Source organism: Eleutherodactylus coqui, chromosome 6 (genome assembly GCF_035609145.1).
Source record: "Eleutherodactylus coqui strain aEleCoq1 chromosome 6, aEleCoq1.hap1, whole genome shotgun sequence".
NCBI lineage: Eukaryota > Metazoa > Chordata > Amphibia > Anura > Eleutherodactylidae > Eleutherodactylus > Eleutherodactylus coqui.
Genome location: NC_089842.1, coordinates 205,400,686 through 205,416,791, shown reverse-complemented (window position 1 = coordinate 205,416,791; position 16,106 = coordinate 205,400,686). Strand labels below are relative to the sequence as shown.

The window sequence follows — 16,106 nt, the reverse complement described above, 5'->3', positions numbered from 1 at the left end:
CAATCATTACACAACTTTAATTTTCCAAGAGCAGAAGTTGAAATGAAAGCTGCGCTGTGATTGGTTACTATGTGGAACGAAGACTGTGTGTGGAACCATGCTAATACAAGGGCCATTGCTGGAAACGCTTGTAGAATAGAGTGATATGGGGACGGTGCAGCTACTACTATTAGCATGGAGGTAGTTATGCTGTTACTATAGGCGCCATCTTTCATTAGTGACGTCATCACCAGGCGCCTCCCGTGGCTCACCACGTGGGTATGCTCGCTGGGCGCCTCTTGGTTGGGCTCAGACAGCTGTCCGTTCTCACGTGTACGATGTCGGAGGGAGAGGTTGCGAGAGGTAGTGCTCGGGCAAGGAAGAGGAAGGCCCGCGGGGATAACGAGCGCTATGTGCCGCCGCCCACCAAGCGCAGAGCCGGGGTCAGCTTCGGAGACGAGCACTTCGGTGAGACGGAGTCGTACATAGAGAACGGCCTCCGGAAGGTTCGGCCTTACTACTTCGACTTCGAGACGTACTGCAAGGGCCGCTGGGTGGGGAGAAGCCTGCTGGAGGTGTTCTCCGCGGAGTTCCGCGCCGAGCCACTGGAGTACTACAGGCGGGCGGCCGCCTGCGGGAGGCTGCGGCTCAACGAGGAGCCGGTGCAGGACCTGGGCGTGGTGCTGAAGGTGAGCGGAGACAGCAGGGGGCTGTCATTAACCCCTTCACGATTTCTAAACACATTTTTAGGGATTTACCCACATGGTGCTTTTACTGCCCGATTTTTTTTTTTGCCTGGCAAAATTGTGTTTGTTTTTTTTTTTTTTTCCCATTACATCAGAGGCTGTATTTTTATTTATTTATATATATATATATATTTGATTTGTGGAATTTGTGCAGAAGATCCGCAACTCAAAGTGCCCATAGGGAAGCATTGGCAATCGCAACTGCATTTAATCATGTGGATTTGGTTTGGTGCGGAAAACAATTCGCAGCAGGCTCTATTTCAGTGCGGACTCCGTGCGGGCAGACGGACTCAATAGAAGTCTGTGGTTGCGGACGATCCGCAGTGCATCCAGATTGTGGATGCACTGCGGATTTGAAGGCTAAAGCCAACTAGTGAGGTGGGGTTGAGGACCCAGTACATCCGTGCGGAAAAGAAAATGAATATGTAATTTACAGGGCGGATATGGCGACGATATATGTCGGCGTCGGCCGTGGGTCACTTTCTGTTCTTCATGCATATTTTTCTTCTGTTACTTTCTGTTAAACGTTTATGTTCCCTTGACCTCTGGGGGTCATTCACACTGCATTTTGTTTTCACTTTTCCACAAGAGGGGCCTCACACAAACTGATTCCAATTGCACGATTGGCGTCCGCGGCAAAACGCGGGCATTGAAAGGCATGAACTCTAGTGTCTATGTTAGTGCATGGGCGACAGATGTTACAGAGGAGATGCAACTTAGACAACCCCTTTAATCTATTTGATATTATACAGTACTTGCCCATAAGTATTCTTGGGGTCTTTTTTTTTTTTTTTTGTTGTTTGGCTCAAGTGGCCTCGTGTCCACGGGCGGGTTGGATTCCGCGAGCTGGAGCCCATGTAAAACCTTTAAAAAGTTGCAACATTGGGTGTAAAACATTGTTTGCACCAAAGTTGTGACTTTTCGATGCCAGAATTCTGGCGCCAAGGGTGATGGAAAAAACAAAAATCTTCTATAACAACTCCATGCAGCCACCTTTACTTCAGGGATTCTTTGGGTGAACCCCATGAATTGCAGTTCTGTATGGGCTAGTAGTCCAGGAACTCCATCTTTGTATATCATATCACATGACTTATTGGTTACTTTTTTTTGTCAGTTTAGGCTATGGCTGCATGTTCAGTTTGGTCATGCAATTGACAAAGTTGCCAAGTTCATGTTCCCACAGCTATGCTGTATCAAAATGTATATACCGCTAACTGCTAGTGGGAGAACAGTGCATATGAGTTACATCAGAGTCGCACGTTGAAGAGATGGTATTGTGCAAGAGTCAGCGTGTCGTCCTTCAAGCGTACCTCCAAGGACCAGGCGTAGACACATGGAACTGCACGATGGTGGGATAGTTGTGGAGGAAGCTGAACTGAAGCCCAGCCAGAATTGGGCATGGCTCCCACTCTAGTCATGAGAACCAGTGCATGATACCCGCTGAGCAATGTAGGCTTGCCTCTAGAACCGTACTGTCCAGCATGCAGTTGTGACTCAGTGCCAATGTTAGAATTGGTCGGAGAGTTTTCCTGGAGCTTGTAGTGTCGACCTTATCTGCACGGCCGACTGTACACGACTGGGTTTGAACTGCGGAATCCGTGATTGTCTCCGACGCGGATGATCCGCGGCATTCCGCACCAATTCAAACTGTCCAACAACGGCCCTCTTGATGTTGAGATCATTGATCTGGATGTTGTATCAGAACAGCCTTATGTTGGTGCACATCACGGCTTGGTCTTCCAGTTTCTGACATGTTACAGATGCCTAGTCGGCGCACCTCTTAGCTGTTGGTAGCAAACACTTCTTTGAGTAGTATTGGCTGCTTCTGTAGTACAATCCTAGTTGTGTCAGGTCAGAATGTTATTGGGTTGATGTCGTTTCTTGCACTTTTTAGTCAGTTACTTTTCCAACTTTTCTTCCTCTGCTCGTAGGATAATGATTTCCTCAGGAACACTGTGCATCGCCACGAACCTCCCGTAACTGCGCAGCCCCTGCAAATCCTGACCGAAAGTGAAGACCTTGTGGTCATCGATAAACCTTCATCTCTGCCAGTCCATCCCTGCGGTCGCTTCCGACACAACACTGTTATTTTTATTTTGGGCAAGGAGAAGAACATAAAAGAGCTTTATACCATCCACCGCTTGGATCGTTTAACCTCTGGAGTACTCATGTTTGCCAAAACCTCAGAGGTGTCCAAGAAGATGGCGGAACTAGTACGAGAGAGGAAGGTGAGCCACAAGAAATGGGAGACTATCGCAGTGCTGCCTTGCAGGCTGGCCTTGCTTTGGAAGATGGCCTGTGTGGTACCTTCTGGTCTAAGTTCATACACTACTTATTTAAAAGTGCCATACAGTGTGCAACCTGAAAAACACTGCAAAAAATAATATATTGTTCAGTGGCTAAGTAAATGCAGTGTTCCAAACAAAAGGTCTGTTTACATGGGGCAAAAATGCAGCAGAAAATCCGCAGCATTTCTGCATTTAAAAAAGTCAAAATCTGCACCAGTGGTGCAGATTTTGACTCCAAATCAGCTGTGCGCCCGCAAATAATGTCAGAAGAGACAGCGCTCACCTCCGAAGACTTCAGCTATCAGCGCACACCTTCACCCGATACCCAGCAGCCTCTAGTGAGCGCAGCGCCGCTGGTCAGGTGATGCGGAAATGCCATCCCTTGACTAGTAGCACTGCACTCGGTACAGGCCGCCGGGTACCTGGTACCAGGAGTGCGCTGACAGCTGAAGACTTCGGAGGGAATCGTTGTCTCTTTTGAAATCAGCTGCGGGTATACTGCAGATTTTGCCTGTTTTTGGATGCATACATGCTGTGGAATTTGCAGCGGAATATTCCACTACGGATATTCCGCAGCATTTCTGCCCCGTGTAAACACACCCTTACTGTGACTAAATAACAGCTCCACCGATAGTCTGCACCATAACATTTCTTATTAAAACTGCTATCTGTGAGGCATCCTATGTGACCTCTCAGGTTGCACACCCCTCCATGACCCCGGAGAGTTACGTCTTGGGCGCACGGGGTTTCTATTGATGTATTTGAAGCCGCAATAGATGCAGTCGGCATTCACGCTGATTGTGACTGTTAAGCTTTTAAATGCCGCTGTCCATTCTGACAGCAGCATTTAAATTCTCCGATTGGTGTTTGGAGGTCCTGAAAAGCCTCCCACGTTGAGGCCACGGTACATATGAAAACAGAGGTTTAATTACATAAAATATGGTAAACCACAGAATGAAGGGAACAATAAACTTGGACTGAATGACTTTTACAAATTGATCCAGAAGGAGAGGAGACCTTGCCCGTAAAGACTTACAATCTACCAAAGAGGTAAGGGGTCAAAGGTTTTCATATAGTTGTAGCAACAGGGTTATTGTGGGTTTTCAGGTATTTCTAGAAGCTTTCCAAGGTGGTGGAGAGTCTGCTGTGTTGGGGTGTAGCGAGTTCCAGAGTTTCCAGTTGTAGTCAAACGTTTTGAGACTGACAAAATGTTTGGTTTTCACAAAGTTAGCAGTTTCTGTATATTTATAAGTGGCAATTTGCATTAAATTTAGATTGTTTTGAGGAAGGATCAGATGAATTATAACAATTTGCAAAGTCATTCCTTGAAATGAAAATTAACTTAAAGGGGTTTTCGAGGGAAATGCTACTGATGACCTATCCTTAGGATAGGCCATCAATAGTTAAATGGCCGGGGTCCATCGCCCGGGACCCTGAACGATTAGCTGAGCGGTACATGCTGTCAGCGCCGCAAATAAAGAAAGGTCGGAGTGGAAAGCTCTGTTCCGTCCTCCCATGTAGTGGCCACAGCTTGTAACTGCAGGCATGGTTCTCATTAAAATCAATGTGGAGATGTCCGCTCCAAATACACAGAGGCTGTAGCGGAGGCCTCCGCACTGACCTTTGTATAGTGTTTGGAACTGCCTGCACAGCTCCCATTGATTTCAAGGAGAGCTCTGCCTGCAGTTACAAGTGCCGGCCACTACACGGAGGTCGGCGCGGAGGCTTCCACTCCTACCTCTGTATATTTGCGGCTGCTAACAGCATGCGCCCGCTTAGCTGATCAGTCAGGGTCCTCAGCCATGGACCCCAGCTGATCAACTATTGCTGACCTATTGGGAATGGCAGCAGGCGGGTATCTGCATTTGCACTAACTGGCAAAGGCTTTTGGAGGCTGCCTGGTGTTAAGAAGGGCAGCCAAGAAGCCACTTCTCTCCAAGAGGGAAAAGTGATAACTAAGTAGCTAGGGGAAAAAAAAGCATTGAAATTTTGCATCCATGGCCAGGAAACTCCCCAGATTTCAATCCCATTGAGAACCTGTGGTCAATCCTCAAAAAGTGGGAGAACAAACAAAAACACAGAAATTGTGATAAACTCCAAGCACTGATTAGGAAGAATGGGTTGCTAACAGTCAGGATTTGGCCCAGAAGCTGATATCCTGCATGCCAGGGAGAATTGCAGAAGTCTTGGGAAATAAGGGTCTGCACTGTAAATATTCAGTCTTTGCCTAAACTTGAGGTACTTGTCAAAAGTTTTAGAACACCTCAATTTTTCCAGTTATTTTTGACATTAACGCAGTTCAAGTTCAGCAAATAACGTGAAATAATGGTTCAAAGGACCCGAGATTACATATGGGTAGGTATTGGGATATCGGGCTAGAGATGCATGCATGGGACAGGTTGTGAACAGACTTGTAGGGCTGATAATTTCTTGACCTGAAGTCTCTAGATGATGGATTACCAGTGAAGGGATTGATAGGAAGAGACAGGGAAGAGGTGGTTCTCCGCGTAGCAGAATTCCGAATGGTTTGGAGGTGTTCAGACAAGGCTGCTGCAGTAGTCTAGATGGGAGATGATGAGGGCAAACGCCAACATTTTTGATGACTCTGGAATGAGGAAAAATCATTCCCAAGAGATCTTTTTAGGTTGTCAAAATCTCATCCACATGGCTGGTACTGTAAGCGCTGAATAAATTGCACAGGGAAATTAGCGGTTCCACCATATGAGAACATACCCGAAGGCCGCAGCTTTTCTGCAATAGACCTAACATGCTGTGAAAGCTGAAAATTCCTGGGATCTACAGTATCATGGGTTTTAGTGTTCATAGTGAAACAATCCATTTTCTTGCAGTGTTGTAAGGCAGTTGTATAAAACGAGTATCCTTACCTCTGGTCCTATTACTGGACTGTTAATCAAATTGTGGTAACTTGCAACATGGTAATTAAAGAGTGTTTGTGAGTAGAAGGACCGATGTTATGATCTGTTGTGTTTTATTTTATGTTTATATACAGGTAGAAAAGGAATATGTGTGTAGAGTCTGCGGAGAATTTCCCGAGGAAACCGTGACCTGCGAGGAGCCCATAATGACCGTCTCCTATAAGATTGGTGTATGTCGTGTGCATCCAAAAGGCAAACCCTCCAAAACTCTTTTTCAGAGACTTAGCTACAACGGGAAATCAAGTGTTGTCAAATGCTTCCCATACACGGGGCGTACACATCAAATCCGAGTTCACTTACAGTATTTAGGGCATCCTATTGTCAATGACCCCATCTATAACACTGATGCATGGGGTCCCAACAGAGGGAAAAAGGGTGAGATTAATAAGACCAATGAAGAACTCTTGCACACTCTAATAGAGGAACATAAAGCAAAGCAAAGCCTGGATATCTTGGATGTGGCAGAAGATGATCTTCTAGTCTTGAAAAGTGATCTGATTGAAGGTGCCAAAGATGCCAATCCCTGTTCACAGTCTGCACCAAATACTCTGCCGGCTAACAAAGACCCAGCGGGTACTCCTCAAGAGAATGACCACTCGTCCGTTACGGATTGCGATGTCCATAAAAACAATCAAGAGGAAGAACTTATTAAAAAAAACTCAATTGACGATACGGAGGGAAAGGTTCAAGGGCTAGTAGACCCCCTGTGTGGAGAGTGTAAAATTATAAGGCCAGACCCTTCTCCTAGAGATATGATTATGTATCTTCATGCTTTGCGATATAAAGGGGAGGATTTTGACTATTCTACTGAATTACCTGAATGGGCAGAAGACAACTGGATAGATGACTAAGACTAAAGACTTTCATTATAGAATGATCGCTCATAGTCGGTGATCTAAAATAAAGTTTTTATTCAATGTAAAACAAAATCCTATATATTTTGTATAACCAGCTCCTATTTAGTGTCGTTATTCTATATAATCTTAAAGAGGAGATGTCACAAGATAGAAGCAGCCGGCTAGCTGCACGGCTCTGGAACCACGCCACGCTGACTATCTGCGTTTTTTTGGTGTTTGTTTCCCCCTTCAGTTCCCAATGGGTTTGGCTCCCAATCAGTTGGACAGTCCTCTCCATTTACTCTCAGTGGGGGACATCAGACTTGATTGACAGTCTGACATCATCCATTGAGAGTGAGCTGTGAGGACCAACCACTTGACACGTTGGCAATGTTAAGAGCTGGACTTTAGAAGGGCCTATCTGGGCGAATGAAGGCAAGTATGAAAATAGAAAAAGAAATAAAGCCTGTGGTTAGTTAGCAGGGCTGTGGCTGCAGAGCCGTGCAGGCAGCCCCGCTGATTTCATCCTGTGTCGGGTCCTCTAGAAGTGTGGGTTCAAACACATATTTTTTTTTTTTTTTTTTAAATGCCATTACAATTTTTGATCAAGTTTTGATCATTCCTTTTCTGGCCAGTTTTGGTTAAAAGAGAACTGAAACTGCAGTGGTGTTTTTACAAAAAATACTGTGGGCAACTAAACTAAGTATATGTTCAAATGGTGGATTTTGGCATAGATTTTGTATAAAATTCATGTCCCATTCACTTGAGCGAGGATCTGGATTTACCCGCTTTGAATTTAAAATCCGGATTGCGGGTTAAAAAAAAGTGGTGTCCCTCCTTAACATGGATCTGCCTTGGAAATTTTGCCCGTAAATATTACTAATCCACAAGGGCTAAATCCACATGCAGATCCGTGGCACAAGTCTACAGATTTCTATTGCGGTTTTAGAGGCAGAATCTACATCAGATTCTGCTGTGAACATATTCTAAGGCCGCCGGCTCCGGTCTGCGCATGCGCTGGCTGCCCAGCAGCCGGCACATGAAAGAGCCGGGGCCGCCGGGCGTAGGTGAGTACGCGCTCGTCCCTGCAGGCACTCGGGTCGTGTCCCGTCTGCAGGCGGCCTAAAGCTTCCATTAGTTTTTGTTTTTCTACTTTTAAATTTGTTAAAAATCATGAATGGCTTATATGTTTCTTTTTTACATGGTGCAGGCATATATATAATTTTTTATTTATTTATATATTTTACACCGCTGAACCTCTCGATAGGCTGGCACTCCCTATCCTGTCCTGTTCCTTTTGGACACTTGTTTTTTTTTTTTTTTTAGCCAAATTTTGTGTCTGCAATAACCCCCCCCCCCCCCCCTCCATAAAAACCCGGTTACTTACTCCTGCACTGCATTTCACTACATCCTATTGCCTACATATCAACTGTGTAAACGCAATTTTTTCTTTATCTGTTAATGAGAACTTATTTTAATAATCTGTTATGTCGCAGGGAGGAGCCCTGAAGGGAACACAGCTGGAAACAGCATAAAGAAAGGAAAATGTACAAAAATGGGCATTAAAATGGTTTTCTGAGTTGTACAGTTTCTGTAAATCCAACCCCCCATGCAGTAAAATAAATATATGCTCGCCTCTCCGCAGCGGTGCTAGGTCCTCTGTGCCTGTTTGTTTACAGGTTGCCACCAATAACGTCTGAGCTCTTATTGGCTGCAACGCTTGTAATATCCCATAAACAGCCTGATGAAGCCTGTAACTTCCGAGGAGAGGCACGGAGCACAGCGGGAGAGGGGAATATATCATTTGTTATTTTACTGCTTCGGGATCTGAATTTACCGAAAATTGTGCAACTCGGAAAACCGATTTAAACTGGAAATCCAGGAGTGTTATTTTAAACCTGAGTTTGGCCCACTGATCTAACACCGCCAACACACAGATAGTGATGCCCCGCCTCAAATACAGTTTAGTCTAGCCTATCCGAAAGTGATTCTGGGTATAAAATATGCCATCAAAATGGGTAGACAGACACTTTTTTTACTGATTGGAATAAGTAACTGTTGTTTTTAAAGGGTTAAATGTTTGGGCCACAGTGCTCAACTGCCAACACACAGCTAGTGATTAGAGATGAGCGAGCGTACTCGGAAAAGCACTACTCGCTCGAGTAATTTGCTTTATCCGAGTATCGCTGTGCTCGTCCCTGAAGATTCGGGTGCCGCTGCGGCTGACAGGTGAGGGGGAGCGGGGCAGAGCGGGCGGGAGAGAGGGAGAGAAAGATCTTACCTCCGTTCCTCCCCGCTCTCCCCTGCAGCTCCCCGCTCCGTGCCGGCACCTGAATCTTCAGGGACGAGCACAGCGATACTCGGATAAAGCAAATTACTCGAGCGAGTAGTGCTTTTCCGAGTACGCTCGCTCATCTCTATTAGTGATCAAATACAGTAAGCTCAGAAGGGCCCAAACCGGCTGTCGGCATGAAAGATTGCATTCCAGAGACTTAAGTTTACCTAAGTTTTGAAGGGGTAAGGCAGTTTCCATTTATGTTAACCAGTCCAATCAAATGTGATGATGGTTCTGTAAAAATCTGAATACCACAATACAATCCCATAGTCTCCACTATAACCCATGAAGTCTATTATGCTGTGGTTCTGATAGTGATTGCCAATGGCAGAACTTCTGCTATAACAACCCTAGTGGCTGTTACGGGACCCCCAGCATCATGGGGTCCAGGCTGCCCACCTGCGGGTCTCCTACATACATGTACCTTGACATCATTAATCTCTTCTTACCACATCGCTGCACTGGCACACTGCATCCTGTGCGTCCCATATCGCCCTCCCCTGTCTTCTCTGGACCCATCTTTGATGCCTCAGATGGTATTAGAGTAACTAGCAAGGAGGGGCATGGGGATGAGGTTGCAGGGCACACAGTAGACCGTGTGCCAGCATAGCAATGTGTAAAGAATAGATTAACTATGTGAAGCTACATGTGAGTTGAGGACCAAATGTTGGGCAGCCTGTGCTCCCGATGGCACGGGTCCCAAAGTAGCCGCTAGGATTGCTGTAGCAGATGTTGTGTTCTTGACAACCACAGCATAACAGACCCGTCTGCCTCATTTGAAAATTGCTCAATTCTGCAGCAAAACACACATTTCGGTTTTAGTGCAGATTTCCACAGTATATTGTGGAACAATTCTGTTCGGTGTGAACAGTCTCCAGCGCAGCCTTTGCCAGAGATTCCATTACAAAATGCTGAAAAAATAGCTTAGTGTGTGTTCAACACCCCCCCCCCCCGCCTCCCCCATAAAACCAAGGGCCCTATTATAGGCACTATTGTCTCTCAAACAGATCAATTCTCACTATGATAGTGCCCCTCTCTTGAGGGGTATTAGTGTATCTTGATGCCACTGAAAACTAGTGGTTTGACAGGGGTCCTTGAAGCTGTGAGACTGAATTTGTGGGAGCCGTAAGCAATGCAAGTGAGCAGCTGTGCGCAGCTTACCGGCTCTTCCCCGTGGCCGCCGCTGTGGCCTCTGAACTCTCCTCCTTCTGCTCCGCCATCCCTGTAGGTTTCCTGCTGTCCTCATGCTCTGTCGGGAGCAGCGATTTCAGGCAGTGCAGCGTGGCGCTACTGTGTCCCTGCTGTGCCTGCACGCCGTCTGTCAGGTACACCACCCCCCCCTCGCTGTGTTCTCCCTGCCGCCGAACGTGGTGGAGAGCGCCGTCAGCACAGCCGCTTCAGGCCATTGTGGCCTCTGTCATGCCGACCCCGCTCTGCTGCTGTACACAGAGTGGGGTGGTGTCTTCTGAACGGCCTTTCAGGTGGCCCAATGCGCAATGACCCCACTCTGCTCTTCTACACAGAGCGGGATGCTGTCTTCTGAACCAGCGCCGGGGAACGGGCTTTCAGGTGGCCCAATGCGCATCTGAAGATGGATACGTGAACATAATTACCTGCAGGCCCCCTTGCATGCTAAGCAGTGCCACCTGCAGCGTAACGTTAGTGGGCTGCCAGGACCTGCAGGCAAGGCAGCAGCTCAGCCAATGAGGACCCCCTGGTGGCGTCAAGATACACTAATACCCCCTTGAGGATTAATCTGGTGCACACTGCACTGGGAGGCATGGGCGCAGCTATAGGAGATGCAGAGGTAGCAGTTGCTATCAGGCCCTGGAACCTGAGAGGCTTAGAGGGGTTTTCCAGTGAGAATACTATGATCTATCTTTGGGGTAGGTTATCAATAGTTGATTGGCTGGGGTCTGTTGCTTAGGACTCTGACCGATCAGCTGATTGTGCGCATGCTGTCAGCACTACAAATGCACAGAGATCACAGTGGAAGCAGCGAAAGTCACTGCTCTGGCCTCCTTCTAGTGGCCAACACTTGTAACTGCAAGCATGGTTCTCATTAAAATCCATAAGAGCCGTGCCTGCAGTTATAAGTGCTCGCCCTTATACAGAGGTCGGAGAAGTGACTTCTGCTCTGACGCCTGTGTATTTGCAGTGTTGTCATTGAATGCACAATCAGCTGATTGGCTGAGCGCCATCGCTCAGGACCCTGACCGATCAACTATTGATCTATTCTGAGGATAGATCATCAATAGTATTCTACCAGGAAAACCCCTTTAGGACATGGCCTATTTTGGGCTTAAGAACGCAAAAACGATTTTTGGCGGATTTTAATTCCCATTTTTCAAAAGCCATAACTTTTTTTATTTTTCCGTCGACACGGAAAACTTATTTATTATTTTTTTATGATCGCAGGGAGAGAAAACAATTCTGGCATAGATTTTTTTTAAACGTTAATTATGCAACATAAATGACACAATTCATTTTTTTTTGTGGGCCGGTACGATTACAAGGATACCAAAATTCTTATTTTTTTTTAGGTTTTTACACTTTTCTGCAATAAAAACCCTTTTTTGAAATTCTTATTTTTTTCTAAATCGCTGCATTCAATGTCCTAGAACTTTTTTATTTTTTCATGGACGGAGCTCTGTGAGGCGAGCTGTAGTTTTTATTGGTACCCACGGCTTTTATGATCACTTTTATTGCATTTTTTGGGAGGCAAAATGCTAAACATTAGCATGTTGCCTAAGTTTTTTAGCGGGGTTTTTTTTTTACACGTTTTGCCGTGCAGGATAAAAAACACGTGCAAATAATTGTACCTGTCGTTACGAATACGTCTATACCGACGAGAAAAAGGTTATTTTTTTGTACATTATTTTGACAAAAATCGCTGGAGTCTCCCATAGACAGATAGCTCTCTTTAAGCATTAGAAGTAATTCCAAGGATTTCTGCCAACCGATGGAATTCCATGCTGCAGTGTATTTTTCACGTGATATGCCCATGTAAATAGATGAGAAAATACTAATTAATCTCATGACTCAATAGTGGCTATTCTTCATTGACACGATTTTAGGCCACGGTGCAGTTGGTGTAAAATCGCAACGCTCATGTGAATGAGGCCTTAGATGAGTGATGTGCTGACTTGGGGCTGCAAGGGCGCTGCCTTTTTGACTCAAGGTGCTGCATTTGTATATTGGGTACACTTCTGCAAGAGTAAGATTTGGGGGTTTTGGCTAATTTGTGGTGCTACCATATATACATATACTGTATTCTGGTCACAGGTTCCCTTTGAAAGAACAAGTAGTTTTGGTAATTACTCTTGACTCAGAAAAGAGTGTAATTTTCTCTGAAGTTGAAGAAGGAAAGAATCTTGATTTTTCAGATGATAATGAGGACTACAAAAAACTTCCTCTTTGAGGGCTGATATGCGCTAACATCTGGGGCGTGGAAGCTCGTGAACGGGCGCACAAATTTAACGTTTGTGCGCTCGTTCACACGGCATGGGCCTCAGTGCATATGCGCCGAGGTCACCATGCCGTCACCCGTTTACCCTCCCTCCGCCTCACAGGCTCATCTCTGCTCTCCTCCCCGCTTGTTCTTTGCAATAGGAGGAGGCGGAGCTAAGCGCAGACCTTCCATTCATGGCTATGGACAAGGCAGGAGCTTACCTCCACCCATGTCCCGCCTCTTGTCCGCAGCCAGCAATGGGAGGAGACCGGACAGGACGAAGCTTCGCCCCTGTCCCGCCCCCTCCCACTGCAAAGAAGGAGTGGGGAGGAGAGCAGAGGGAGGGAGTTTAGCAGCCACGCTGCTAAACTCCCTCGGGCCGCTGCCATGGGCTCCCATAGGAGCCCATGCAGTGGCCAACGTATTCCGCCCCAAAAGATAGTTCCAGGACTATCTTTTGGGCCCGACGTAAAAAACGCCCAGCACTATATTGGCCCGGCGCTTTTACGTCTCAGGAATACGGCCATGTGATCTGATGCTTGGAATCGATATACACTCGTGAGAAAGAGCCCCAAGGCTAATTTCACATGGGCCAGCGTGATATCGGGTCGTGAATCTCGCACCAATGTCGCACTTGGGAATGTGCAATTTTGCAGCAGATGCGAGGCGTTTTTGTGTCAAAAACGCCTTGCATTACTACAGGGAAACCTCACATCGCACTTGCATGCACCTCACATGCAGTTCAATGTTTTTGTCAACCCCATTAAAAATAATGGGCAAGGTGTTCCGAGGAAATGCCCAAAGATAGGACATGCCCCGATTTTTTTTTTCTCCCTGCAGCATGATGTTGTAAAAAAACGGTCATGTATATTGATGTATTCATATTTGTGCATCTCACAACACACACATTTTGCACGATTTTCTCGGACTTGTGAAAGCGGCCTAATCCAGATGATATTGCTGAGTTAATTAATTAGAGCCACTAATATGGATGAGCCAGAAAAGCCTAGGACTATTAAAGAGGAAATATTTGGTGGCCTAAGAGAAAAAGATAAACATTCCTTTCTAGTCCATGAAAATTTACATAAATTAATCAAAAAAGGAAAAGAATAAGCAAGAAATGGGTTCTTTCATTCCAAGGTGTGTTAAAAGATATTATCCTTTCTCAGAAGATGATTGTGCTGACTGGGAGGCCATTCCAAAGGTGGATGTCCCGATAGCTACGGTGAATGCGAACGACTACAAGAGTGAACGAATGAAGTGTAAAAGTTTTATCTTCCTACATAAACTGTTTGAACCGGCAAACTGCTCCTGCAAACAATATATTGCTACGTGTAGAAGGAGCGATATTACACCAGCTGCATTGCAGACAAAAATGCGACCGAGTCGTGGCTAAAATTCGTGTTTTCGTGTCCATTCACACAGCCGAGTGTGGTGTATATACGCAGGAAAATTGCTCATGTGTATGACCCCATTCAAGAGAATGGGGTTCATAATCTCCGCGGTGATCTAACAGGCTCACCGCAGAGAATCGCGGCAATTCGCGGCATGCTGCGATTTGCCACCCGCGAGCGAAGAATCACTATGATTCTCCGCTCGTAGACAGGGGGGCTGCCGGATTATCGCCGCGGGGAACGCAATGTAAAAGTGCCCGTGGACAGGCAGCCTAACTACGCATCAGTATGAAACCAATGATTTTCAATTGTTTCATTCCCATTTGCAATGTTTTCACTTACACGATGTTGCGTTGAAAGCAAATCGCCGCATGTCCTTTTTGTAATATCGCCCATTGTTTTCAACAGGGCTGGAGTAGTACTAGACTAGACTGGACAGGGGAGAGTCACTGGATCTTGTGTATCTGGAGTTTTATAACGTGTTTGATACTGTGCCGCATAAAAGGTTGGTATATAAAATGAGAATACTTGGTCTGGGTGAGAATGTGTGTAAGTAACTGGTCAGTGATAGAAAGCAGAGGGGGTTATTTATGGTACATACTCTGATAGGGCCACTTGTACTATAAGGCCTCATGTCCACGGGCAAAAGAAGAATTAAAATCCGCAGCTGATTTTAACTCTTCTCCCGCACGCGGATCCGCATCCCATAGGGATGCATTGACCACCCGCAGGTAGATAAATACCCGCGGATGGTCAATAAAAGTGATTTTAAAAAAAATGGAGCATGAAAAAATCTGGACCATGCTCCATTTTCGTGCGGGTCTTCTATTGGAGCCTATGGAAGCCGTCCGAATCCGCGGGAGACAAAAATCGGAATTTACTCACCCGCTCCGGTTCTTCCCTTCGCCGAGGCTCCATCTTCTCTCTGTCGCGGCCGGATCTTTTTTCTTCGGGCCGGTGCATGCGCGGGGCACGTCACCGACGTCATCCTGCGCATCCGCCGGGCCGAAGAAAGAAGATCCGGCTGCGACGCAGAGAAGATGACGCCGCGGCGAAGGGAAGATCCGGAGCGGGCGAGAGGTGAGTTTATTCTTATTTTTATGCCTCATGTCCGCGGGGCAGGAGGGACCCGCTACGGATTCTCCATGGAGAATCCGTAGCGGGCCTGATTTTCCCCGTGGATATGAGGCCTAAGGCCTCATGTCCACTAGCAAAATTGAATTGCAGAATCCGCATTCAATTTTGCCCATAGGGAATCATTGGCCATCCGCGGTCAATTAAATTGAATTTTGCACCCGCGAATGGCATTTTAATATATTTGTGTTTTTCACACGCGGGAAAAAAAAGCGGCATGCTCCATTTTACTGCGGATTCCGCTCGGATCGGCCACATTGCTATCAGATTGCTAGCAATGGGTGCGGATATCCGCATGAAGAAAAATACCATTTAAAGCATTTTTCTAGTGGACATGAGGCCTACGTCTAGCGGCACATGACGAGAACATTGTTCTTCCTCTTTACGAGTCACTGGTCAGACCACACATGGAATATTGTGGACAGTTTTGGGCACCGGTACTCAAGAAGGACATATATTTATTTATAATAATAAAAAAAAGAAAAAATCCTCAAACATATTAGATATCAAAGTTACGTATTATTGATCCTGCACAGTTAACATCATCAAAACAAAAACACAACATCAGAATTGTGCTTTTTTTGGTCACATTGTCTTCAAGAAAAAATGTGATAAAAAGTGATCAAAAAGTCATCTGAATTCTAAACTGGTAGCAATAGAAACCACAAGACGTTGCACAAAAAAAATAGCTGTTACACAACTCTGTTGACGGAAGTTATGGCTGTCAGAAGCTAGAATACTACTCATCCTGCAAAAAAACAAGCCCGCAAACATCTACATGGATGGAAAAATATGTTTTTGAGTTATGATTTCTTAAAAGCGGGAGGGAAAGCCAAAAACTGAAAAAAGGCTGCCTTATTAAGGGGTTAAGGTAATTTATGAAAAAGTAAAAATTTCTAGTGGCCAGAGCACTGGAAAAAAAATAAAATATATCAATGACCTTTTAAACGCTGAAAACTTTATTCTTTACAATAACTTCAAAAAAATAAAAAAAAAATAAAAGAATG

General features: G+C 45.7%; 1 protein-coding gene across 1 annotated transcript; it reads left to right on the top strand.

The window, feature by feature from the left end:
• The first annotated feature begins 240 nt into the window (after window positions 1–240).
• On the top strand, window positions 241–6,891 carry RPUSD2 (RNA pseudouridine synthase domain containing 2). Its single transcript, XM_066608661.1, has 3 exons — window positions 241–668; window positions 2,657–2,953; window positions 6,024–6,891. Exons 1-3 carry the CDS (start codon window positions 261–263, stop codon window positions 6,798–6,800), a joined length of 1,482 nt encoding a protein of 493 aa, XP_066464758.1. The 5' UTR covers window positions 241–260; the 3' UTR covers window positions 6,801–6,891.
• Window positions 6,892–16,106: the final 9,215 nt, after the last annotated feature.

Bases quoted from the DNA above. Each gene is read 5' to 3' on its own strand.
- RPUSD2 (XM_066608661.1), top strand. From the start codon at position 261: ATGCTCGCTGGGCGCCTCTTGGTTGGGCTCAGACAGCTGTCCGTTCTC. The intron at 669-2,656 runs GTGAGCGGAGAC...CTCTGCTCGTAG, and splicing joins ACCTGGGCGTGGTGCTGAAG to GATAATGATTTCCTCAGGAA. The intron at 2,954-6,023 runs GTGAGCCACAAG...GTTTATATACAG, and splicing joins AACTAGTACGAGAGAGGAAG to GTAGAAAAGGAATATGTGTG.